The sequence below is a fragment of the Vidua chalybeata genome, chromosome 3 (genome assembly GCF_026979565.1).
Source record: "Vidua chalybeata isolate OUT-0048 chromosome 3, bVidCha1 merged haplotype, whole genome shotgun sequence".
NCBI lineage: Eukaryota > Metazoa > Chordata > Aves > Passeriformes > Viduidae > Vidua > Vidua chalybeata.
Window position 1 is genome coordinate 77,285,092 of NC_071532.1, and position 27,825 is coordinate 77,312,916.

Genomic DNA, 27,825 nt, shown 5'->3' on the forward strand with positions numbered 1-27,825 from the left:
CGCCACCTCCGCCATCACCTGTGCGGTCCCTCCAGGAGCGACCCCGCCCCGCCCGGCCCCCGCCGCCCCTCCGCGCTCCCCCGGCCCGCCGCAGCCACACGCAACCGCGGCGGGGGCGCGGCTCGGCGCCGCGCTCACCTGCGCTGCCCCGCGGCACCGCTCCCGCCGGGCCGGGCTCGGCACTGCCCCTCCAGCGGCGCCTCCGCCGCCGGGCCGGGGCTGCCCCGGGGGAGGCGCCGCCGCCGCCGCCGCCGTGCCCGCTGCGAGGGCGACACCGAGCGGCCGCGGCGGGCGGGCAGCGCCCAGCGGGACGGAGCCCCGGGCCCCGCAGCCCGGGAGCGCAGGGCTCTGGCCGGAGCGAGGCTCCACGCGGGCTGGACGCTCTCCTGGACCGAAGCTCCTTTGCAGCTTAATTATGGAAGCTCATAATAATTTGCGTGGGAGCAAAAGCACTACAAAACCACAGAGTCAGAGTGGGTCAGGTTGGAAGGGAACAGCGGCTCGCTTGGTCAAATCTCCTGGTTTACCAGCGTTGTCCCAAAGCACGTGGAACAAGACTGCGTCCAGACAACCCTCCAGTGAGGGAACTTCCACAGTCTCTGTGAAATCTGTTCCAGTGCGTGGTCATCTGCACAGTATATAAGTTCCCATGCATCAGTTTCTGCCTGTTGCCTCATATCCGAGTGATTGAGACCACCAAGAAGAGCCTGGCTCCATCTTCTTGGTAACCTCCCTTGAGATATTTATACACAGTAATGGGGTCTCCCTTCAGTCACATCTCTGGCAACCAGGCTCAGCTCTCTCAGCCTTTCCTCATAACAGAGTCTCCCAATCACCCTTGTTGCCCTCCACTGGACCCATAGGAGCTACATGTCCCTCTTGTACCGAGGAGCCCAGAACCGGACACAATAAAATTTCCCCAATTTCAGGCAGGCCAGATGCCCTTCCCTCCAGCAGGGAGCCAGTCAACGGGCTTTGAAGTCTGAACTGAAGGTCAGAGAGGGACACCTTGAAAGCTGACTGCCTGCTTAATGCCTCACCCACCCCTCCAGCCATCACAATATCACTGGGACCTTCTGCTCACCCAAGTCATGTGTTTGTGTGGGCAATTATGGGTGAATGTCAGTAATTCACAAACTGGTAGGGAGGCAAGTTGGACAGGACCATCTGGACACTGGTAGAGCAAAAAGGAGTTTGTATGAGTAGGCTGAGTAAAATGATAAAAGTCAGATTGGGAGAAGAATAAGAAAACAGAAAACAAGCAGCTGTTCCCCATACAATGCTTGATCTCACAGGCTGTGAGATCTGTTTCTCTAGCTTGAAGGCATTCTCAAAATGCCCTAAATGAACTGATGCCCTAAATGAACTGATGCCCTAAACAAACTGAACATTGAAGTATCACGGGAACTTCCTAGTTACGTCACTAATATATTCTTTTGAATGTTTTTCAGACTATTCTATTTATGCCTTTTTCACTAAACAATTACTATGGTAGTCATCGTTCTGTGGCAATAGTCATACCAGAGGTTCACATCAAAACCCTTGGTGCTCCCCAGGAAAGACTGACTGACTGACTGGATTTATTGTTCTGATGCCTCCCTGATCTCATCAAGGCTTTGTCAAAACTACAGCATTAATCTGAAGTCTGGTGTCATTATTTAAGTTAAAGTGTAGTTGCTAAAACACATAAAAACACATTGTGGTTCTTCACACTACGATTTTGTTTCCTCATTTCCATATTCAGGATAGGCTTACTTCATGAGAAATTTATTTAATTTGATACTGTGCAAAATTCTAATGTAAGAATAGAAGTATTTGTGTGAGTAACAGTTTACCTGTATGTTAACTAAGTTCCATATATGTAAAAATTGGCAGAACTATTTTATGTTTGATCATCACAGCTGAGCAACAAGATGCTAGCACATTGTAGAAAAAAGCTTTCTTGGCACAGGTCTGTCAGCAATGTGACATTGTGAAATTTCATGGAAATTTTCACTCTTTAACAGGACAGGATGAGACCCTATCATGATCCTGCAAACCTAAGTGCAAATAGGTCCCTGATTGTGTGGATGTCAGTGGCACAATTCCCTGTGCTTAAGTAAAATTAACCTTTTCTAATGCAGACGGTTGGTTTTGTATTCTTCTGGATTTTTTTTTCCCTAGTGAGGAGAGAAATGAATCACACAGAAAGAATATAATGTCTATGAACTGCAGCTCTCCATGGACAAAGTCCAGTCACATCTATCACTGTACATGTCATATATGCAAAGACACAACCTCTTATTTACCTCTGCCCTTACTGCAAGTCCTGTGACTGAAGGCTGGGCACTGTTTCATTACGTGCACCCAGCTTCAAAGTCAAGTGACCTGACAAAAGGGAAAGAAGAGAAAGGCAGAGGGAACTGAAAACAATCTGGGGGCAAAGGGACCAAGGAGCAGCAAGTGCTGAGGCCTATGTAGAGTCCACGCCAACGATATTGCCAAGGAATTGGCATAAATGCTTCAGCCCTGCTCCAAAAACCTATCTGGCAATGGGCCTGGAGTCTATGTGGCTTTGAAGCTGTGGTCAGGTAGGAGGTCACTGATGTCAGCTGTGGGAAGGTTGTGGGAAGAGCTGCATTGCAACCAGTCCTCTTTTTTGAGTTTCTACACCCTGATTTTGTATTTTAATAGATCCAAATTATTCACTCTCTCATTGATCATGTTTCATAGTTCTCTGTATAGAAAAAAACCTAATATAGACATTTCTGGGCAAGACCCCCATCCAAAGCTGGCCTTGAAACCTAACAGCCTTTTGTGCACATAAGTGATTGCCTGGTGTGTGAGACAGATGGTCCTTCATTACACACCTGGAAACTCTCTTCCTCCTTCCATCAGTTTTCAGCAGGCTAATGCCTGTCAGGGCTGTCCCAAGACACAATGCTGAAAACATGAGTGGTAAAAAAATCCTGCTCCAAACCTAAGTCCTAATTCCTTTTACAGGATTTAACCTTGAAAGGTTTCCCATAATCTTTTAGTACATTGTTAATCTGTTCAAGCAAAACTTCCAAGCAGGTTGATAAGTTGAGAATAAAGGCAGGCCTTGCAATAAATTTGTATATTAATAGGCAAGGGGGATTTCTCCCACCTCTGAACAGATGTGTACCTCCTTTATCTACGGTGGGTTAGTGCAACCTGGAAGGCCTGGCGATAAGAAGATTGTCATGCAGCACAGAGGTCAGAAAAATAATCAGCTGCAGGAAAAAAGTGGAGACTCCAAACAGAAGTCTAATCAATATACTGAATGCAAGGAGGGAGAATGGGACAGGAAGAAGTAGAAAGGAAGAAACAGAAACAGAGGAAAATTTGGTGTTGGAGAATCAGGAAGTCAGCTGCCAGTCACCACAGTGGGCAGCATGGGATGACAGTCAGGGACTAACACACACACTCTGGAGCTTAGACTGGTACAAGATAAGAAGAGCAGCACTGGAAACTCCGGAGAAGGAGCCTGGGTGAGAGGCAGGAGGTCTGTCCTTGCAGAGCAGGCCTGGAGGAAACAATGGCAGGGAGATGAGAACACCTTGGTCTGTCAGGGGCATCAAAATCTCAACTTCTTCAGAGATTTCACTACTATGTCTCTTAGTGTTCCTTATTAATCAAGTTAATTATTTCTAAAATAATCTCTCTAACCCATACTCCAAATACATTACCTCCCACCATCAGTGCCTAGCTTAACAGTTTGGGCTTGCCCATGTGATGACAGTCGGCATGGAAGGAGCATGGGGCAGGGCAGCAGGCAGTGCTTGGCAGATGGGTGAGCTGAGCAGCACCAAGCACACACTCGTCCTGTCCATGTCCCAGAGTCTTCCACATGCTGGAAGTGTGTACAGATGATGCAGGAGAGCCTGTCTTTGGAGTTTGTGCAGGATGAGGTTGCGGGACATGACCAAGAAGAGGAGGCTCAGGGGAAACCTTACCACTCTCTTCAAACTGACTGAAAGGAGGTTGTAGCCAGATAGGGGTCGGACTCTTCACCCTGGCAACCAATGACAGGAGGAGAACACATAGACTTAAGCTGCCTCAGGGGGAATTTGGGTTCTACATTAGGCACAAATTCTTCACAGAGAGGGTGATTAGATTCAGAATGGACTGTCCAGGGAGGTGGTGGAGTCACCGGAGGTGTTTAAGGAAAGACTGGACGCGGCACGTAGTGCCACGGTGTAGTTGACATGGTGGTGTTCAGTAATAGGTTGGACTCGATGATAGCGTAGGTCTTTTCCAACCTATTTGATTCTGTGACTGTAAGGATTTTGAGCAGGGATGCTTGTAATAGAAACGCCAGGTGCCATCTGGGTGCCGCTGCCGGGCACACCTGGCCACTCCGCTCGCCCACCGCGGCGCCCCGCACGCCAGGGGCAGCGCCTCGCGTGTGCACCGCTCCCACGGGTGTCTCTCGGGACAGCAGGGCCGGGGCGAGCGGCGGCGGCGCTCGGAGCCGCCGGTGAGCCCGCAGTGCCCGGCAATGCCCGCCGGCGCTGGGGTGCCAGCCGCACGGCCTGGCTCGGGAGCGGGCCCGGGCGAGCGCGGAGGCCCCGGCGGCCCGTGACCGGGCGCGTCAGGTGACGCGGGTCACGCCGCCACCCCGCCCGCCCCGCCGGCAGCTGCGCCGCGCTCCGCCAGCGCCGTGCGGGGGGAAGGAGGGGAGCGGCGGCGGCGGGCGCGGCGCCAGCGCGGGACCTGCGCCCCCGCGCCCCGAGCCTGCCGCAGGCAGAGGGGCCGCGGAGCCCCGCGAGGAGCGCGGCCGGCATGAGCCAGGTGCCGAGGAAGCTGCCGGAGGAGGAAGAGGGGGACGAGGAGGAAGAAGAGGAGGAGGAGATCGTGGGCTTGGCGGGCTACGCCGACGGGGCCGAGTCCTTCTCGGACGGCGACGCGGAGAGCGGCGGCGATGAGGCGTGTGAGTGCCGCTCGCGGCGGCCGCAGCGGCACCGGGGGCGGCGGGGAGCGGCTGGGCGGCGGCCGCGGGGCTGCGGGGGCGGGGGCTGGGACTGCTCCCGGAGAGCCGAGGGGCAGCACCGGGCTCGGAGGGGGCTGCGGAGGAGCGGCCGGCAATTAGTGCGGGTGTGGAGTGAGGCGGGGCGGGGGCCGGGGTGAGGCCGGGACGGTGGCGGGGGACGCAGGGCCGCCGCCAGGAGGTGAGGTTTGGCGGCCCGCGGATGTGGGTCAGGGAGGAGGCGCGGCTCCCCGCGGGGTTTGGAGCACGAGGGGAGCCAGGGACAGCGGTGCGGGAAAGACGAGGCGTCCAGAGGGAGGGCAGGCCCAAGTGGGGACGGGGTTGGGCACTGGGAGGCCGAGCGGAGCGAGGATGCTGCGGAGGTGGCCATGGGACGGGGGCAGGGTGCTCGCTGGGTCAGAGGGTGCAGGGAGCTCTGAGGAAGGAGCAGGGCAAGGCTGACAGGTAGCAGGAAGCGTTGGGAAAGAGAGAGGAGGCAAAGGGAGTGCAGGCAAAGTGTGTGTGTGTAATTTCTCATCAGTATTCTTCAGGTTTGGAGTGAGAGTTATTAGTTATTAGAGGCCACAGCTTGATGATGTGACCCGAGTGTGCCAAGGAGGTGGGGGGTTGGGTGTCACGCTATAAAAGGCAGCGGCCACACGCAGCTCTGTGTCCGGGGCTGCTCCGCAGCTGCGAGTGTCAGTCCCACAGTGGCAGGCTCTGCTAAATGTCCGTCTGTCTGTGCTTGTGAGGAGCCGCCTTACTCACTGCATGTCCGTGTCAGTGTGGATGGTGATGCTGAGAAGGACGGGCTTACCAGGAAAAGCAGTCTCATTCAGTAGAAAAAGGAAATGCCAGCTCAGAGCCTGTTGCGTTCATTCAGAGCCTGAATTCATTCTTCTGAGACATATTTCACAAAGGAGCTTGGAGAGCTCTCAGTATCACAGGATAAAAAAAGAAGTGCTTTTTTATAAGAGCGTAATAAAAGGCCACATGTTTTAAGTCTACTTTGATATTAGCGTGCGGAACCCTTCTCCTTAAAGGCCCAGTCCTCCAGGATGCCATGGGAGGTGCTGCACTGACAAATGTAATTTTGGGGAGTGGAGGAAGGTCAGTGCTTTGAGTATAAGCCTTCATGGTTAAAAGCTATAGGAATGTTAGACTATAAGAGCTATAACTGAGACTAAATAAAGTCTTACTTGAACCTGCTAAAGAATTGCCTTCTTTTTGATGCAAAGAGAATAAATTTTAATGTGTTTCTTTAGTGCGACAATAACTTAGCATTTTCTGTAGAGAAGTAACCCATATATTGTCTTCAGACAAATTCATTTGGATATTTTTGAATAGGAACTTGTTAGGCTGCTAAAAATTGCAATTGCTTCTTTATAGTAACACTAGAATATTGTACTTAACAGAAAAGAGCCTTTACATCCTGAATAGCAGGAGAAGGCAGTCCATGCAGGGACTATTTTACACAGGCTTAAAATAAAATCCATTTTAACTGTTCAGATTCCCTGGTTTTCTGTTCCATTTTGAATTCTCTGGAGAAAGAGGCAGACAACATCTGAAACAGAGGGGGCTGGGATTTGGATCTGTGTTTTGTGTAACACCGGGCTGCAGGGCAGGGGGCTTTCCCCTTTTTTTGTCCTCTCTTCCTGGCTCTGTACAGCAAGTAGTCCAAAATTCAGTGTCAGTGCCTCCACTTTTCTACAAAGAAAGAATGAAAAGGGCACTCTAAGAAGAATAGCTTCAATGCATGGCTGTTGACAGTGAAGAGAGAAGCTAGGCTTAAAAGTAAAAGCTTAATTTCTTCTTGTAAGCATGCAGAAGATTTCAGAACTTCATATTGGTCATCCATCACCCTATACTGGGTTTGTGTCTCTGGCTTCAGTGCTGACATCATTGTCCTTCATTTACACTTAGGGTCATATTCAGAGACCTTAAAACACTTAAATTTACATAAAGCATAGTCATATTTTTTATAGACGCAATTAAAAAGTGTTTAGAAGCAGGAAAGTTCTCTGCAGAGTGTCCAAGGAGGTGGCTTTAAGACGTACCACTGCAGAGTGGTAACTGCAGAGTGCTGCCCTTGTGGCAGCAGGGGACCTGGTCTTCTGGAAAAGACACTTCTGAGTCTTTTCTGTAGCCACAAGAATTTCCTTCCACCAGGTGATTCTGCAATATCTATGAACCCACAATGGCTGAACAGCCTTCTTCATTGCACACAAGCTTTTTCTGTTAACTCTTTAGTCTCAGGCCGTCTGTTAGCGTTGAAGATGTTCATTGCATGTGTTTTGTAAGGGCATTGTCTTGACAGCAATCCAAAGTGCTGCAAATACCACAGTCACAGCAGTACTGGAAATGCTACAGGATTAATGGGTTTGAAGGTAAGAGTAGAAAGTCTGTGATTGTTACCTCTCCTTTACACAGAAATAGTTAAAACTTAATATAACTGAATTAGTGGAGGGGGGGAAAAATCACCATTAGCTGTATTAGTTCAAAACTAGACTCAGAGGCTTGTTACCTTGCAGATGGTAACAGGAGCAAAATAATTCCTTTTGGTTTTATGTTACTTGAACAGATGAGCTGTGATGGTTTATTTGGATGTTTGAAAGCTGGTGGGATATACAGAACATGGCATCCCCATCCCATACTCCTACAAAGCATGGGTAGTCACCTGCTTTGACAATTAATTGCAATTGATTTGGAATTCAGGATGTGCTTCAAAAACTGTTTTAGTTATCTCTATATTTCTAATAGCATAAGGGAAATACTAAAGTATTCATTGTGTACTGGTGAGACAGGTCGGGACTGCTAGATGTGGTTCTCACCTCCTCAGAGCTGTGCTCTTCTGTGTGTTGCAATGCTTGCAAAACACACTCCATAGGCAAGGACACAGCTGCAGTTAACAGAAGTTTTGTGAGGAATTGAGTGCTTTTCTGTGAAAGTGCTTTTAGGTTTGTTGAATTAAATTTGTGAATACTTCAAAGGAATGGCCTCTAACCAGCATGGCTTCTGTTCTTTATGGCTGCTTAGAAAAGCTGAAATATGAAGGGCTGTTGATATGCATTAGAGTCTGGCATTTTACAACATTTACTCTTTGCAAAAGGGAATGAAGCAGGAAATGTGTTGCATCTCACAATAGGGAAAATTATCTTTCCCGTTATAGAACAGAGAACAGTTTAGTGTTTCTCTTGGGCATATTATGATCTCACTCAGTAACCTAGTCTGGGAAGTTGCAGTGATACATCTATTGGCATTTCTGTGGCAAATTAAAAAAGGAGTTGTCATGTACTCCTGCAAAGGAATGTGGGCAGGCAATGCATCGTCCAATTCCTTTACATATAAGGTAATCTCTTAACTCTCTCTGAGAGGGAAGTGCTGTAGAAGCCTTGCTATCTCGTCAGGTTTGGATGATACTCTTACATTTCCCTGTCTTTGAACTGGCAGGATTTCAAAAGCTAAGTAACAGTCTTACTAGCAGAAGAGCTGGTCTTCATTCTTCACATCCCTAATTCTGTTTGCAGTTGCAACTGTATTTTTTTAGTATGCCTTTAATAGAAAGCAATTTCCTTCTATTAAGCATTATAATCAGTAAAAATCTAACAGCCTGGAATAATTTAATACCACATTGTAAAAACTCCCAAATTGTTTAAAATATTTCTTCAGATATGTGTGGGTTTTTAGCTTGTTTCTCAAAGAAAAGGAAGTTAGGAATGTAGCTTGTCCTCTGGTTGTCTCATCAATAGTCAGAATCTTGGAAAATGCTGTACACCTTCAACGAAATCTGAACAAAAGATGTCTCAAAGGTTATTAATGAACTTATTCCCACAAGTTTGAGGAAAACTGGCATTCAGAAAAGAGGAGAAAGCAAAATGAAGTGTCCTCAGAGGGACAAGTGAGCAGTTTTGTGTGTTCACTGTGGCAGCAGCTGGCAGAACGGGTGTACACAGAGTGGCCAACTGAAATGTGCTGAGCTCCAGATCAGCCACAGCATGTCATATCTATTATTTGGAGGAGATGTCATAAGACATACAGGAGGAAGTTGGTGTTATTGTGGTGGGAAGAGGAAGGGGACACAAAGTACAAATCCATGTTAGATGAGACTTCGTAAGTTCAGTTGCATATAGAGCAAATGGGAGGCTTTTTATTTTTTTGAAACATGCAATAAAGCCTCAACTTGAAGACTGTTCCTTTACATGCTTTTATAAAGTCTTTATAAAATTTTGAATAAATTATTTTCTCTGATGGCAAAAAAAAAAAAAAAAAAAAAAAAACAAGAGTGTGAGATGAAGGATACACCATTAAATCTTGCATATTTGGTTTATTGACAAGACTGTACCCCCTGAACATAAAATATCTTTACATAATCCTAGAGCAGATGTTTATTATTCTTCTGGAGGTGTGAAGTATTGTAGGCACATGTTTCTCCTAGCCACAGGAGGTACAACCTCTGTTCAAGCTGATGGAAGAGGAGCATGGTAGAGGATAGTAGAGGAGCATGTTGACCTCACATTCTTGCTTCCTAAATTTGTTGTGTGTAGACCATCAGAAGTGGCCATTGCTGTGTTTATAGGATGAGATTCTTACAGAGTTACCTATGCCTGCTCTGCCTGAAAGCGTTTCCCCTGTGCACTACTCCTGCCTGGCAGTGTTCAGGTGTGATAATTGGTAAGACCACAGTAAGTGGTAATACCTGCCAATTACCACTTTCAATTGTATTTGAAACGGACAGGATCCCTCCGATAATGAGTTGAAAACTTCTGTCAGTCACTGGTGACACGGACCTGCACTGAGTGGCACAACCTTTCACAAGCCAGTAGATGGTGCCAGGAGATGTTTTATGCTAACACTGTAATACTGTCAGTTTGAGAAGTCCAATACTGTCAGTTTGAGAAGCCCTACTTTTCTGTCACGCGACTTTGGGAGGCACAAAGAGACCTGGACAAGGTTCTGTACCCTCCTGGCAGACATACACTGCCCCTGTGCCCCTGTAATCTATGCGTGAGACTTCAGGCACACAAGAAGACACAAGATTTCGTCACCACCCCTGGGTGCAAAACATGCTCCTAGGCAAAGAATTCCTTTAAGCTTTCTATCTTTTTTTGGCTGATAAGACTATGTAATAAATTGGCAGGTTCAAATTGTTACTGAGGTTTCTTGTTTTGGATTTTCATATTTTGGGAGTAAAGCTGACCACGTATGCAGGGCATATTCAAGAATGATGCATGTGAATAAATGTCTGCCAGATAAGTTTTGCAATTCAAAACTTATCCCAGCAGAAAAAAGAAAAAGAAATGCAATTATGTTGTGCTATGAAGTATAATCTGAATAGTCTGTAGTGCAGTGGATAGGAGATCTACCAAATCTCACTGGACAGTATGTTTAGCCTGTTGTGTGATCAGTATTTTAAACCTGACCTCTGTGTACTGACCTCTGAGTTGTACTCTGTGGATTTAGCACTGACATCTCTTTTTTTTTTTTTTTTGTGCTGCTTATGTTTGACTCTGCAGAGTCATAGAGGTGTTTCAAAGCTTTTTACATATAAGGGCAGTGCCATTTCACCTCAGCACCAAAGGACATTTCAAAGTTCTAGGCCAACTAAATGCAGCAATTTAGACTGCTAGAGATACCTGAAGCTGAAGTGCCTACAGGAATGGATAGTTATACATTCAGGTCCTTACAGATACAACAGCATAGTTTACTGTTGGAACTAGCTGATGCTGATAGAACTGCATCAGCACCAGAAAAAGTAGTGCCAGTTTCAAACTGGGGTAGGTAACACAATGAAACCCCTGTGTTCCCAGGCTTTGTTTTGCAAATAGGCAGATGATATGCTGTAATCTTATTTATTGGATAACAGACCTTTACAGATTGTAACACAAATTGCTGAGCAGCAGGTGAAATCCTAAGCACCTTAGAAAAGGACTCCTCATGAGCTCAGTACTGTAAGCAACATAGAAGCACTGTGTGCCTGCTGAGTTGAACTCTTCTTGTAGCTCCTTGCATGTGTGATTTCATTTATTAATTTATTTATTGGTTGATTGATTTTAGAGAAAGGAAGCCCTCAGGTAGAAAGGTCATGCAGAGGTACTTTACAGAGTCTTACTCTGTTCTTCCAGCATCGTGATGTAGCTATCTGCTGGAAAGGGTATTTGTTATCAGATGATATTCTTTTAAAGGAGAATATATGTGGCATAATGTTAATTAGAGTAAAATTAGGTATTTAAAGATGTCTATGTGTGATAACAGATCTTTCACATACAACTTCCGCAGTTTCTGTCTTGGAGGTGAGAAGTAGATTTTCCGATAGTATACCCTAAGGGGCAAATAATTCAAGTCAAAATGCCTGTAGCACTGCTCTCTAAGCGTAAACATTGGTAACATTTGCATAAATTAATATAAAAATTTATGAACATAAATATCAAATGCATGTTATCTAGCAGTTACTAATTATATTGCCATAGTATATTCCTTTTTTTCTTGTGTGATTTATTCAGTTTTGGATTTCAACGATCCCTTCAGTACTGAAGTTAAGCCAAGAATCCTGCTCATGGGATTGAGAAGAAGTGGAAAGTCTTCCATTCAGAAAGTTGTCTTTCACAAAATGTCACCGAATGAAACTCTCTTCTTGGAGAGCACAAACAAGATCTGCAGAGAGGATGTTTCCAACAGCTCCTTTGTCAACTTTCAGATATGGGATTTTCCTGGGCAAATTGACTTCTTTGACCCTACGTTTGATTATGAGATGATTTTCAGAGGCACTGGAGCACTGATATTTGTTATTGATTCTCAGGTAAAAAAAGGGGCTTTAAGCTATTTTTTTTTCTGTCTTCAGCAATAGACAAATGGGTTGGAAAGCACAGGTTTTTTCAAAGCAAACAAATAATCACAAACACACATTAAAAGAAGTCATTAAAACTTGAAGAGCTGCTTGGCTATTTTTAATCTCTCTCTGCAGTGTGTTCGGAAGTTAACTAATTTGTTTTAACATCTCAAGGTTCTTGCTCAGATTCCTAAGTGCTGACAGCATGAGATTGGTGCACATGCTGGATGTAGGCTCAGGCTTCTACTTATAAAACATTTTAAAAATCAAGCTGTTCTTGAGCTGTAGTACTTTTTAAAAATAAGTATCATAAAATATAATATATATATTTTTAAACTTTCCTAAGTTGTAGCTCTTCTTTTTGCTTTATTAGGATGATTATATGGAAGCATTAGCTCGGCTGCATCTTACTGTGACCAGAGCCTATAAAGTGAATCCAGATATCAACTTTGAAATCTTTATCCATAAAGTGGATGGTTTATCTGATGATCATAAGATTGAAACACAGAGGGATATTCACCAGAGGGCAAATGATGATCTTGCAGATGCTGGATTGGAGAAGATTCACCTCAGGTGAGAAAAATTGCTGTGCAGAGAATGCTAAAGAGGAGAGCAGCTTATTAGACAAGTTTCCATTTTCTGTCCTCTTGAAGTAGCAGGCCACATGCTTTTGATACATGAAGGAAAGGGATAATTAGAGATACTGCATTTGACCTGAGGCAAAGTATCCTATTTCTGATTGCTGTCTTAAAGGGAAAGATGGAGAGCTGCTTAATAACAGATCCCAGACAAACATGCCAGAATCCCATCAGGTTTTGCTGCAGTTGCTGTCTTGAAATAAGTTGGCTTGGACAGTGACAACAACCAGTAGAATTCCAGGCCATGGAGTGTATATGCCACCACATCACTTGTGCCTTTTTTGAAAGCTCCATGCCACATGGTCCCCTCCCAGTCACTCATGCTCGCTGCTGCAGGCTGCTTGGAGCTGCTTGGGAAGACCTTTGCTGTATCTTTGCCTTGTGTCTTCTGGTAAAATGGGTTACTGTAGCAAATGACGAGGAGAAGTGGACTTGGCAGACTGGGAACCAGAGGACATCAAGTTGTCATGGCTTTCTTAGCACTTTAAAGCCAAGTACAAATATATTAAAAAGAGAGGCCTGTTCCATGAAAGTGCCAGCTCTTTAGAGCTCTTAACTACTCGACTGCATCACTGCACTGATAAATGGGTCCACAGCCTTCAAAAAGTAGATCACAATAGGCATTCTCAGTAATACTCCTCTCCTGAAATTTGATATATATTTTTGTAAGAATACAAGCATGGGAGTTGTATTAAAAAGTTCTACATTGAGTTCTAGGTTTCACTGTCTAGGCTGGGTTTTTTTTTTAATATAAAGTCCTGTGTTTCAATCATATCATGATTTTTGATCACAGGGGGTAATTGCATTACTGTAGGCACTTAATGTCTGACAATATTTTATTTCACTCATATTATGAAAGTTACATCATGTTCATAGTATGTGGCTAAAAGGAAAATGTGGTGACATTTTTTTCCAGCTTTTATCTGACAAGCATATATGATCATTCTATATTTGAAGCATTTAGCAAAGTGGTACAGAAACTGATTCCACAGCTCCCAACACTGGAAAACCTGCTTAACATCTTTATTTCAGTAAGTACTTACTATGTTCTTTGTCTGTAGATCTGGCTGTGTCCAGCATGCATGTTCAGATACTCTGTTCACTGCCTTCTTAGAGATCACAAGCAATGTGAACTCTCAGAGAAATTATCAGAACTTAGTTGAAATGCACCTCCATGCAGCTTGGCATCACCTCCATGTATGTTAAACAGCATTGATAAGCTGCTGAGATACTCAGAGTATTTCCTGAGTCACATAAAGTGGGTTAGCAGCCATCACTTTTCTGCTCATAACATCAATCTGAATGTTGCATGTATTTGTTGAAATTGCACTTAAACCTTCTATGAATAAATATTTAAAGGAACATAATCTAGTCTGACCTCATATGGGGAGCTGTCTGTAGTGCTTCCCAGAATTAATTTTACTTTGTATTAGAAGTTTACCGAGCTTAAGATAATCTTCTTATGTTGTGAAATTTTTCGACAGAGTCCACCACAACTTTCACCACTTCCATAATTACTCTGAAGGCCACTTAGGGAGTTTTGTATATCTAGTGGTTTGTTACCACTGTGGAAGAGATTGCTTGCTCCACTCTTCCTCTATGTCTGATCCCTTCCTTTCCTTTCTACTGGTTCTGACACTCACCTGTTCCCTCATGGGGTTACTATACCATGCACTTATGCACTGTTAATTTAGCTAAAAGCAGGTGATGGACGAGCCCAACATGCTCTTGTTCTGGCACAAGGTAAGAGATGGAAACGTGGAGCAGTGAGTGAAGGGGAGCACAGTGAGTAGGCTGTGAAAAGGGGAAACTCCCTATTTTAGTGGTTGTTATATCAGGTTATAGTGGCTCCAAAAACTGCACCCTTTATCACAATATTCTAATTTTGTGCTCAGCATCTAGTACTAATTTCTGACACTTCAATTTCCAAGGAAGATACTTGTTGTGTCTTCTTGTGATTCTGACATAAGTAATTATTTAATATCATTCAACAGACTGTTGATATTACTAGATAATAATAAAATATTATTCGATAATAATAAGATAAAATTTGACTTCATGGTTTCTCAGTGTGAAAACAGAGAGATAAAAGTTGGATGTGACAGGGAAAGCTAAGAATAGAGGAAGGTCATTACAAAAGTTATTCTCTTACTATTAAACAGCACATTTATACTGTTTCATAATGAATAGTTTGCTACAAAGATCTGTTTCTTCCAGAACAGCTGGACTGTATACCAGTTATTATCATGTAGTCTCAAAACGCCATGACAGAAAAGTAATGAAGAAATGATGACAACAATTCTAGAGCAATTAGATAGTGGTTTTGGCACACAGTCTTACAGAGAAAGCTGGCTGAATAATAGTCCTCTCTATGCCAGAGTCACTCCAGTCACTCTTTGTGAGTTAGATTTCTGTATGGAGTCTCCTCACTGTTTGGAGTTGGTGAAGGGTTTGTACAGAATCTCCAAATGAACTGAGCACAGGCAGCTTCCTGAATGACTGATGACAGTTGCTTGTGTGTCTGGATCACCCAGCTCCAATCTCACCTACAATATTAGGTACAGTTTGTAAGGAAAAAAAAGTATTTCAAATAAATGGGATGTCCAGAAAAGTGAGGGAGGTGTGCTGTTTCCCCTGTTCAGTAAGGGAAAAGTCTCAGACTGTTTCTTTGCTCCAGTTTCTAAATGACCTAGGGCCATGTCTAGCTGCATCACTATTTCCTCAGCATGGTTGCTGTTTTTACAAGTATCTTCTGTCTGTAGACAGAGAGACTCAGAATGATTATTTGCAGCCACAGGAAGATTAAGCATCGTTCTCCCTCATACAATAAGTTGGGGGGGTGCCTCTTTACCTTGGCAACTTAGTAAGAACAAATTTTGGCATGGATTTTGGTCACACCTTACCTCAGGAAGCCAATGTGTTGGATATCAGGGCGTGGGTGTATTCGTGTTCTACTTGGGAGTTTGCAGCAGCATTCACGAGGAACTGCTTTCATTTATGCCACGGAAACTTCCAACACAAAAAGCTGACGATTGCAAAAATAGATCTGCGATCACTCTTAAGTTCACAGCAGGTTTTTTCCCAAGTTTATAACGCCACAGTGTGTGAGCATGTTTGAGGAACCGTCAGTGTGATAATACTGCTTCTGCATTCTTTAATGTAACAGCTTGTAAGTCATTAAATAACTGGCACTAAAAATCCACATTAATCTTACCTGACTAACTTACCAGCTTCATATAGAAGGATGCTTGTTTTTTTTTTCATTTCTGTGGCCTTATCAACCAATCAAGTTGTGTGACATAGGAAAGCGTATTTTCATTTGAGGGTTGTTTGTTTGGAGGGATATTAAAAAGTATGTATTATGACAAACATTTATTATAGTAAAAATAAAACTATATACAGTTTTGATCATTTAATGATGTAAGTTTTGTAATCTGTAAATTCAAAAATTAATTCATAAAATCTGCTGTGTGATGTCAGGCCTGTTTAAATAATGATCCAAAATTCATTACTAACTGGATGTGACTGGCAATATCCTCTTAAGTTCTTTTGAGAGTTGCTTTTTAGGGCCAAATTCTGGCTTACTTTCATACATTAAAGACAGAAAAAATGTAGGCCTGCTTACCTATCCTGGGAATTGGAGGAATACTACCAATTTTACTGAACCCATTCTATTTAAGTAATAGAAACAGTCTTCTACATCATCACACCCCATATGGTTGAGAGACATGGTTTGAATTTCAAGTACCTCATGGTTTTTACCTATCCAAAATAAAATCTCATATATTCATTGCAGATTTTTCACAATTACTCTCTTGGTTCAAATCAACCATGGAATATTCTTACATCAATTCCGAGTGCCTTTAGCACATGTTGCATCTTCTCTGCAGACTGTAGGGTTGTGTCAGAGAGAATGGGTGTTTATTCAGACCCTGCTCTCATTTAATCAATGGCAGCCTTTCATTCAGTAAGGAACCCAGCAGCTCCAGTAACAGAAACAGTTGAATTCTTATTGTAATTTTCCCTAAGCATTAATGATGTAATGTCTCTTTGAATAGTACTTTTTATCCACCTTTTCCTGGTTTTTTATGACTTGTTATTATTGTTTCTACAATTTCTGTTTGGGTTCTTTTGCGAGCTAGGGGTAGCAGGTGGAGGGTAGAGTGTTGAGTAGTTTCCACACAAAAAATCTGGGAAATCCTTTGACTTTTTGGTTACAGTTGTACTAAAAACCCTGGCAAATGAAATACTTGAAGGCATGTGGGTAAATTTAGTGCTTACTACTCCTGGCAGTCCATCCTACCTTTTCACAGAGGTTTCTGTCACCATACAAAGTTCTAAAGAGGCAAATATGTGCAGTTTCTCAGCAGGTCCTACCACTATGGATCAGTTGCAACTGAAAACAAGCACAGAGTAAGTTAAGAGACCAATTTCTGCCCTTAACCAGCAGGTGTAACTGCTGGCATGGCAAAATGTCTCAAGATGTTCATGGCAAACGTTCAGAAAACTTTCTGAACTGTCACTACAAGTACAGGCAGGCTGCAGCACCTGGAGCTCTGAGATGAAAATATAATTTCTCGTTAAATGTTACTATATTGTCATATTACTGGCATCTTAATAATTAAAATTGCATCTTACCTGTACAGCTGAAATTGTTGCTATGTCTCTCTTTTTATAATACAAAACTTTGTAATTGACTTCTCATGAATGACACTGCAGGGCTCAAGTTTCAGCTTCTTCTGTCTGAAATGACTTGTATTTTCAAATACAATTTTGGCAATGAGTTACAGCTATGTACTTACATGATATTTCAAAAGAGTTTTGTAATTAATCTTATTTGACAGCATCTGTTGAACTGTGTGAGGTGCTGTCAGAATTACTATTTGAAAAATAAAATTACAGAACTCCCATATGTGGCCAGAACAACCAGCATAAATATGCATACATTTTTGTTCTTTGTGCTCAAAGAACATAGACTCTTAGAACCCTGTAGGCTGAAAGGCACCTTTAGAGGTCAGCTGCTGCTCAGAGTCAGGCCAGTTACAGCAAGCTGGTTATGGCTGGGTCCAGTTCAGCTTTGTGCATTTGGAAGGATAGAAACGCTACAGACTCTCAGGTCAGCATGCTCCCAGTCCTTCACTACTCTTCTGTTAATTTTTTTTCTTGTATCAAGTCAGAATTCCAGGCTGTGCCTTTTGGCTTCTGTCCTTCAACATTGTAACTCTGAGAAGAGCTACAGATTCTGGCTCTGGCTTCTCTGAACCTTTACATTAGGTATTTGTAGATAGCAATGAGTCTTCTCTTCTTCAGGTTGAACAAAGCCATTTCTCTGAGACTCTCCTTGTACATTCTGTGCTTCAGCCCAATTACCTAAGGTATCCACAGTGTATTCTTTGTTTTTAATATTTTTTTATTTCTGATTAACTGAAAGAGGCCACTCAGTCTTTTCCATTATGAAATACAAGAAATTCACCTCTATACTCTGTTGTTACTAATGGATGTTTGCAGCCTTAGCTCTGTGTGCAATGATGGAAGAGTGACGCCACTTTAAGAAGAAAATGGCCAAAATACTTCTGGCCATTGCTCAATAGCATATATAGTGTTGGAAATTTTTCTGCCTATTTCAGGAAATATGGAAAGCAGGAGAGTAACTTCAGTTACTTAACTATGTGTTAAATAGTTGACTTAGAAAAGAAGGAAGAAAAAATGGAAAAGTTCTGTAACCATACAAAAGAAGCTTAAACTATTAAAACTTGTGAGGGATTTTCAGTGTGGTTTTTTTTTGTTGGCTACAGAACTACTGTGGCAGCAGTCCCAAACCATGTTAAAATGGGAATCCCACGTATGGAGACAGTTCAGTTGGATGGAGAAAATTGCTTGTCTTCCCATGTAGATGGACACTAAAGAGTATTTTATAGCTTGTGCTTTAGCAATGCTGGAAAATTGTCCTTTTTCATGCTGGGACAGCTGTGCAGGTGTAATCCTTTGACATCAGCCTGCAAGGCTACTGTTTTCAGTTAAGTACACTTTTTTTTTCTCCAGGAAGCAGAGGCTTATGGCAGTTTACCTTATCTACACAAAGCCTAAGAGCTAGCATTCCTGTCTAGCTTCTCAGTGCTGTGAATACGATACATCTCCAGTAAGGAGAGCATCTTAATCAACTTGGCAGGATCACAGGAACATAGCTGTCACTATTTTAGCAAGCCTTAGCATTTTAAACATGGCTTTAACTACCAGTGCTACATGAAACCTGAAGGTACCATCACAACGCTGATCTCTCTCCTGTGATCCTAGAAGATATTTTACAGAACCAGACAGTAGAACAGCTACAGACTGCAATAAAAAAAATTCTTAATTTCCTTGGAAATCCATTCCTGAGCACTACTGTCTTCTTTGTCCATCAGTGTTTTCTTTCCCTTCTTTCTATCTTCTTGTATGCCCAGTTAGAATAACTTTAGATTACAGCTTTCTTTTATGTCTGTTGCTACAATTAAAACATGAAAATCTTGAACTTGGAAGATTTTTCTGCTCCCCCCCTTGCCCCCCCTCATTTTCCACTGAACAGAAATCTCTTCAGGTGAAGAAGTTTGGGAGTGTCACTTGGCATTATGTCTGCTCAGAGACAGAAACTGTTGGAAGGTTTGTGAGCATTACGGTTTGCTACAAATACAACAGTGCTGTATGTACAGTTCTTTCAAAATGAGCTTAATTGCAATTTAATTTCTTTAGCCTAGACTTTTTGTATAACAGGCAAGTAAGGGAACAGAAAAACTTGGGGTTGATTTGAAAACATGGATTCCACTTTATTTTTCTTTTTTTTTTCTTCTCTTGAATAGAATTCTGGGATTGAAAAAGCATTTTTATTTGATGTAGTCAGTAAGATCTATATTGCAACAGACAGCACTCCAGTGGATATGCAAACTTACGAGCTCTGCTGTGATATGATAGATGTTGTGATTGACATTTCTTGTATATATGGGTAAGTAAATTGTAAATGTTTTCCGTAAAGCTGTGTACTGAGAATCTCAATAGCCTCAAAATTCCAGAGATGTAGGTATAAACAATAATGAGAATGGATAATTTGCCAGGACAGGGGAGGAGAAAACAGCTGGCTTCTGAGGGACTGATCCTTCCCAGCTACAAGCATTGCTCCCTGTTCAATCTCTTTTGTTTTAAAAAGAAGTGGGGCCATATTTAGTTTTATTTAATAGCCAGTGGCCTCTAATAGCCTCAGAGAGTTGTTTCACTCTCACTTCAGTTCTCTGTCTTCTATTCCCTACATGACCTTTCTGGGTTTTTTTCAATTTCCCCTTCTTGTACATGAGCAAGTGGAAATCTCCTGGGCTGGCATGTACATCTCCTTGCAAGTTATGTGTTCAGTGGCTTGGCCCTTGGCCAAATGTAATGCCAGCCATTTCTGGGAAAGGTGGGGCACATTAAGAATTAGAGCACTAAGATGCTTACACTTGGAGGCCAATGCACAACATACTTAGAGAGTGGTAGGCTGGGCTAGCTTTGCATTTGTATCCACTGACAGACTTCTTGCACTCTTGGAGGAGGTACAAGGGAGAGTCCTGGTGCACATGTGCAATAAGCACTGGAACAATAAACTGTTGAATACTTAACCTAAAATCTCTGAAGTTTGTGTATTCTACCGTGTGTTTCAGATTTTGGAGTCATCACTTGAGTAACTGTGTAAGAACTTGTTTTACAGAGGTATAAAATAAAATATGCTGATTTTTGTAAAGAGAAGGATTCTGCTGTGTAGTTCAAAAGAGCGTGCATTTAATAATTATCTGTACAACACCACCTGGGGGGCTCTTTATTTACAATATCATTCTTTCACTGTGGTTGTGTAGCCATTTAGCATTTATCACCAGAGATCTGCTTGCCATTTTTTAGCTACGAAGACAATATTACATTTCATTTTTTGTCCTCTGTTCCTGGAGCATCTGTGGAACTTGCCACTTTAATATATTATTGAGACTAATTGTTCTGGGAGGTTGGTGATAACTATCCATTTAACAATATCTCTGTGTGCATTCAGGAATGAGGATAAAATTACAATGTTACAGTGTACAAAAACTGATCATCATGACACAGCATCTGTGAATGAGAAATATCTTTTCATAATATGATGTTGCAAAAGCCAACATCTCATGAGGAAAGTCTCATGATGTCTTAAACTATCAGTCAGCTGCTACCACTCAAGCAAGGTTACTGGGTTTGGAGTTATCAGTACAGACCTACTGTTTCACATGTTTATGATAAGTCATAATATAAAACACTGATTAAAAGAAAAGCAGCCTTGTGGTAAATGGGTGGTAACTTACAGAGGAAAAAATAAGGTTCCAGTTCAGGCACTTGGCAATCAAACAATTGGATTTCTAGCCCCAGATCTAAGGTTTGGTGTGTGATGTGATAAATAATTTAATCTCTTTGTCTTCTTAGTTTACTAGTGTGTAGTTTGAAGAAGAGTCTCCCTGAAAGATTAAAATGAAGATTTCATAAATTTTGAGAATCTTTGGTGAGAGAAGCTATGTAGCAGTACTTTTGTTAGCTAATGTGGTGTCTTACCTTTTCTTGTTTGTTTGTTTGAATACTGCTTTTTAGGCTTAAAGATGATGGCACTGGAACTCCTTATGACAAAGAATCAATGGCAATCATAAAACTGAATAATACAACTGTCCTTTATTTAAAAGAGGTGACAAAATTCCTTGCTCTTGTTTGTTTTGTCAGAGAAGAAAGCTTTGAGAGAAAAGGTATTTTCCCTTTTCTAGTATTGCATTAATTTTCCCTTATATTAGTGAGTTAATGAATAACTGAGGTTGTCAATAGCTGATAACAGTTTCTAACTGTATGGTAAATATTGAGGTAAGTACAGCTTGATAAAGCTTACATAACATTTTTAAAGGAATGAAAGTACTTGTGCAGGCATTAAAATGGGATGAAATCATAAACATATTTGACAACTTTCTGATATGAAAGCATTTGAAAGATTACATCCAGTGCAGTAAAGCTTCCACCTGCAACTGCAGACTGTGTCAGTTTATCTTGACTGACACTGATTTGTACCTGTTGATACCACCATACACATTTGGAACAGCTTGCCTGCCATAACCAAGGGAAAAATTTTGAAACTGACTGATAGAATGTTCTTGCTTATATCTGAAAGGAGGCTTTTGAAAAATGGCATATTTAGGGAATAATCCTAATTAGGAGTGCTTTAATATTTTGCAGTTAAAATGCGTAAAATTTCTGTCATCTTTCTGACCCTGGTCAAAGTTAATACTGAACCCTTAGTTCATGACCTCTCTGCTCACTGGCACAATGTTCACTGAGTTGCTGGTCTTTGTGACGTGCCCTGAGACCAAAACTCAGCAGCTGAAGAGCAAGCTGTCATCTGGGCTCGTGTGCCCCATCTTGTGATAGTAATTTCACCAGTCGGTGTTGGTGTATTTATGAACGCAGCACTTGTACTATGTCTGCTGGGCTGTTTGACAGCCTGTTGAACTTTTGATAGAACTTAAACTGCTCAAATGTCCCTTCCATACCCCTACCACCTTTATTGCATATGAATGTTGGATGCAGTTGCTTTCTGTAGAAAGCATAAGTGTTATTTCTGCATACTTACTAACAGCACTGTTTCAGAAAGACACCCTGTAGAAAAAACATCCATTAGGGTTTGTTCAGAACTGTGTGAGGTTGTTGTGTCTACATAGTTGGGACACTTGGTAGCCTTCACTCTTCTGCAGTACGGTTCTGGTATTATAATGGAGATGAGCTTTTTGTGCCTCGTGAATTCCAAGTAAAATTTTGTCTGAACTACAGGGAGACGGAAAACAATTTCTGGGAAAAAAACCCAAAGTGTAACATGGTGGATTTAAACCACTTTAAAATATGCATCTCCTGTTAGGGAAACTGAAGTGGAAAATGCTGCAGTATTTGAGTTAAGAAAGCTTATGGCATTAATATTAAATGAGGTCATGAGCTCAGTACCAAAATTCTAAAATTATATTGTGGTATTACAGAATTGTAGCACTCAGTAAGTCTTCCAATTGACTACCAATATGGCTTTACAGCTTTTCTGTGGGATTACATTCAGCCCACTGACATGGTAATGTTATCTGCCTTCTATGTAAGTATCTAATCTAACAGCATGTCTATTGTGTTACTGTTTAATTACAGTGTAAGATGAAATACAACTGGCTGAGATTTGGTAATAGTTCTATCAAGTATCCATTTCAAAGTTTATGTATTGTCAAAAAATGAATATTTCTCGATTAATAGATGGTACTTATTTTTATCGCAGTTATTCTGTAAAGCAGATTTCCAAAATGACACCATATTTTATGAAAGATTTCAGTTTTTCTTCTAGTATACTGAGCACTTCTTCAAAGCCCTTTATTAAATTAAGGATCTTTTATCTGCCAATGAACTTCTATTTGATTTCTCTTAAAACGTGCAAGCATATTAAGTAGCAGACATCGTGTCAAGCTGTAATGCTTACTGAATTATTTGTATTTCTCAAATGTGCTTTTGCTTAGCACAGAAAAAAAATCCTGGACAGTTCACTGAATGTGACCTCCAAACAGAGAGTATGGTATTTCACTAAACATAGAATATAAGCAATGTTTTCATTACCTTATTTATATTATGTCTTTATTAATATATAAAACATTTGTGTCTCTGTAGGATTAATAGACTACAATTTCCATTGTTTTCGAAAAGCCATACAAGAAGTATTTGAAGTAAGAATGAAAGTAGTAAGATCTCGAAAACATCAAAGCCACCTGCAAAAAAATAAAAGACCCACTCCCAATGGGACACCAAGAATGCCACTGTAACTGAGGTTTTCTGGCAATGTGGCAAGCAAAGTTTTCATGAAGTTGATGTGACTTCTGCATCTCATTGCACTGAGTGAAGAGGAAAACAAATGGGACTGATGTATTATATGAATTTTTCCTGAACGTTCAGAAAGCACTGTTTAAATATTTTTATCCAATCAGTTTTTTTCATATAGTGAGCACTTTGAGCAAAATGTTGTATATATAAACATTGAGGTGAGCACTTGTAAGAATTTTCTTAATATATGCTGTAAACCTTTTTCATGCCATATTAAGAAAAAACAGCTGTGACAGAAATACTGGGTACATAATTTGCACTTTTTCATGTTTTCCTTGTGGACTTGGACTTTGATAAACTTAGTTTTTATGGTGATTTTGATGCATGGTGTCAGGTAAAATGTATGCTGTAGTTTATTTACCTGCTGCAATCAAATTGGTTAGTAAACGATTAAGAAAACTTGGTACAATGCCTTTTTAAATTTGTGACAGCTAATACCTAACATTCATACAGATCTAATTTCATATATTTTTCAATTTGTAAACTGAAGAATAATATTGAAGTATTACAGCAATAAGCACCTTACCAGGGATCGTAACTGGTAGGTAAATATTAGCTTTTATAAAACAGGCTTTTGGCCAAATTTCATCCGGCGTTCTCCTTAACACTGGTCATGCCCTCTCTTGGGTCTGGTTTTATTATTTACCTCAGCATATACCACTAAAATACCTTTCTATAAAGATGATTGTTTTGTAAAATGGCTCTATGTTGCACTGGTATTTTTATAAGGCTTCAGGAGTATGTTGTATCTGTACAGCTGGATTTACATTGCTAAGTTTGTGTCGAGAGCCTGCACGTGTACAGTTGGCACAATGAAGAATGTGTATGTATTTCCACCCTGGCATTCTGATGTACTGATAAGTCATAAAGGTGTGAGCACTCGGTTCTGATTCCCTCTATCAGGGGTACTTCTGTGATTGAAATCAAGACGAGACCATTAAAATGAGGACTGGACAATCTACCTGCCATAATAATCAGCGTACATCACTACTTTTTATTTTAATACTGAACATGGGCAGACTTACCACAGGATCAGCCAGGACAGCAGAGGACTCTCAAACCTAAAAAGAAGTAACACTTACTTTCCATGTTCTGTATTCAGTGTTTTTGTTTAATTTGTGATACAAAATTATAATTTCTAGATGGAAGGGAAACACTAATTTTTACCAATTGCATGCACAGTCTAATGGTTTTGTTGGCAGCTTTTGGGACTGAGAAGAACTTGACCAGAATGGGAGGCAGCTTGCTGTACACCAGAAACAGGTAAGGGGAAATGTACCTTATGCACAGCTAATCTGCCCCTAGCCAAAACAGCAGTGGAGGCAGGCAAGAAGATAGAACCAATGGCTCTGTCAAGAGTTGTGTGATAAGTAATGCAGTTCTAGGGGCTCAGGAAGGTAAGAAATACTGATAATAGTGAAAATCACTGATCCTGGTGCTGGTGTGAAAAACAGTGACAGTAGCTGTAGTTTGGTACTGTCACCACCCATCATCTTAGTTGAGGGCAATTCTTCTGACTAGCCCTTCAGGTAAAGTAATGCAGAGCTGTTTTCAGAGTTCACCAAAGCAGTGATGGGTAAGAGACACCTTTTGGCAGCTTTCCAGTCCACAGGACTTTCACTGAAGGGCTACCGTAATTTCTGGCCATGTGTTTGTCTTTCATTTTGTTGAGATTCCCCCATTGGGTCACAATCTCTGTTCTCCCTTCATCCCACCAGGTGTAGGTGGCTACATGGGACTAAGAACCCCTACCAGGCTGGGCCAGATTTTTTTGGTTTGTTTTTATGTGTAAATTATCTCATCATAGTGGTTATGGTATGAGTCATAACTAAATGTAGCTTCCATATATTTGGCCTGAGTTCTATGTAGCCATGCATGCCCTTATGTTAGAGACCATCAACTTGTTTAAGACAGTGAAGTTGCCTCTTGTAGTCCCATCTAGAATTTGGAACAGACTATCTAGCATAATTTAGTGAAGGTGACTTTAGCCAACATAAAACTTCCAATTTGATATTATCAGAGTAAATGTAATTTTCATCAGATTACTTATGTTTCAAATATAAAATTGAAAGAATGTTAAAAATTCATTAGTTTTAGTGTTTAACTTTGGTATTTTCAGGTTAGGTGATAACTCATTTCACTTTTGAGTAATCATTTTCTTATGTTCTAGCTGAAGTGATTGAACGCTGAGTGAAGCATGCAAGGTTCTTTTTACAAATACATTTAAAACTTGCTTTTGCTTTAAAAAATTATTTTAAATTTTATTGAGATTCTAGTTTTTATTTTAAAGAAATTACATACCCTATGTGCTACAAGAGGCACGTAAGGCAGTGTTGATATACCTTTTCTAAAATTAGAAATTATGGAAGAAGTAATTACTTTCCAAATAGTCCAGTAATTCTAAAGTACCTGATCCATAAGTCTCCATTTTTTATTTATCATTGAGGTTGACTAGAAATGGTAGGGACCATTAATGAACAAGCCATGTCTTTTTAAAACACTGGTTTACAATAAACCCAAACCAATTTAGTATCCCATAGACATTTTAAAGTCAGGAGCTAGATAACTATAAATCATTGGTTCCAAGAACTTGTTATAGTTGAGGAAATCCCTGTAAGTAATTCAACAGGCAGCAGCTCAGAGTGTGTGAAGGGTTCTCTGAAGAGTTCAAATCACCTTTGAGCATGCACTGGAATGGCTATTTAAAATGTTACAATGCTGGAATATGTTTCTAAAATCTGGTAATGCTGTTCATTAGCATGGAAGTGTAATTGACAGGAGCAAGCTAGTCTGATAAAGCATAATTCAAATGGATCATTTGAGCTCTCATGTTTCATGATAGGACATGAAAAAAACGTTTTTGTTTTCTCTAAAACAAAAATTCTGTGGTTTCTTGCATGTGAAATTGCACTCCTGATGATTTGATACTAAGGGAGCTCATTCTGTGAAAGTACTGCAGCAATTTTTAAAATAAATGTTGACCTATGAACTCCCTCCATCTTTATATGCATCATCAGATTAAGTGGAGGAATTAAAGAAAATAACCTGTAATTGTATACAGTAGCAACTGTTTGCTTTAATGACGTATTTCCTGTGCTGTCCTTTGCAAGTCATTGTAGAATATTTCTTTCTTAAATTGAACACTGAGGTTTTCCTGGTTTTGTACTGATAATGTACATGACATCATGTCATGATTTTTGTGCTGCAGCTTTGTCCTGTTAGATGGACAGATACATTAACACCAAAATTTCTTACTCAGATTCTAAATGTTTATCAATAGCTGCATGTGAATTTACTCAATTAGAGATAAACACATCAAATTCTCCCATTTCAGCTGTGTGAAAAATGAGAAATAAGCTTGGTTGGGAAGTTCTTTTGGGCTCCTCTTATATGGTGGCATATGGTTGACATCCCACTTGATTTCTCACTGTATTAATATTTGCATATTAGCTCATGCACATATCTTCAAATAGGTACATTTAAAAATGACACTAGCAGATTGCTGCTTTTAATTTGTTTTCTCCCTGGTATCTTCTGTGTTACCTTTCTCAGTTTGCTATCTCTGAATTTCACATTTTGCTGTAACCAGGTCTGATACCCAGTTTCCTTGGTTCCTGACAACCTATTCCCTTTGGCTTGTAGGCATTATGAGCCACAGGCTAGGTCTTGAGCTAAAACATACTGAAAAAATACTGAGTACAAAAAAATCTAAATTGTAAAAATCCATTACATGCTATTAACATCCCTAAAAAGACTCGACATATTTATGTAATCCTGGTTTGTATGCATGCCATAAAATATGTATTCATATTGAAGTCAGATTCACAGTCAGATTTTAAACATTTCTTAATCATGTCCAGAACATATTTTAAAATTTTAAAAATATATAAATATATCCAGGACAAAAACCCCTAGTGCAGCAGACTATCACAATGTCTCTTGGACTAAACTAACATTTTTGATAAGGTAAAAGATTTTCATGAGACTAGTCAGAGAAGATACTCTACTGAATATTCCCCAGAATACCTGGACCTGCTACAAGTAAGAGGGATTATTTATTTCAGGATTGCTGAATAGCAGAAGAAAAAGAGAAAAAACCCATTGATGTCCTTTCTTTAAAAAAAAAAAACAAAAAAAAAAAAAAACAAAAAAAAAAAAAAAAAAACAAGCCAACAACTAACATGCACTAGCCTAGATTGAGAAGCACTGGGATTAGACACATGGATGAGTGCAAACATGAGAGGCAAGAAAAAAGTACAGTGGCCAAAGGTACAGCATGTAGGCCAGAACATTTCAGTGTATGCAAACTGCCTTACACAAAATATTCAGGTTGGATATTTGGAGGAATTTCTTCACAGAAGGGGTGATTAAACATTGAAATTGGCTGCCCAGGGAGGTAATAGAGTGATTAAACATTGGAATCAGCATCCCGGGAGGTATTTAAGGAAAGACTGGACATAGCACTTAATGCAATGGTCTAATTGACC

At 41.1% G+C, this 27,825-nt stretch overlaps 1 protein-coding gene across 1 annotated transcript; it reads left to right on the plus strand.

Moving 5' to 3' along the window:
* The first annotated feature begins 4,698 nt into the window (after positions 1-4,698).
* RRAGD (Ras related GTP binding D) lies at positions 4,699-27,092 on the plus strand. Its single transcript, XM_053938860.1, has 7 exons — positions 4,699-4,933; positions 11,470-11,765; positions 12,169-12,368; positions 13,350-13,464; positions 19,270-19,412; positions 21,047-21,195; positions 23,129-27,092. The coding sequence occupies exons 1-7, from the start codon at positions 4,786-4,788 to the stop codon at positions 23,278-23,280; spliced, it is 1,203 nt and encodes a 400-aa protein (XP_053794835.1). The 5' UTR covers positions 4,699-4,785; the 3' UTR covers positions 23,281-27,092.
* The last annotated feature ends 733 nt before the right edge of the window (positions 27,093-27,825 follow it).

Coding starts and splice junctions, on each gene's coding strand:
- RRAGD (XM_053938860.1), top strand. CDS start 4,786: ATGAGCCAGGTGCCGAGGAAGCTGCCGGAGGAGGAAGAGGGGGACGAG. Junction 4,934..11,469: donor GAGCGGCGGCGATGAGGCGT/GTGAGTGCCGCT, acceptor TGATTTATTCAG/TTTTGGATTTCAACGATCCC. Junction 12,369..13,349: donor TTGGAGAAGATTCACCTCAG/GTGAGAAAAATT, acceptor ATTTTTTTCCAG/CTTTTATCTGACAAGCATAT.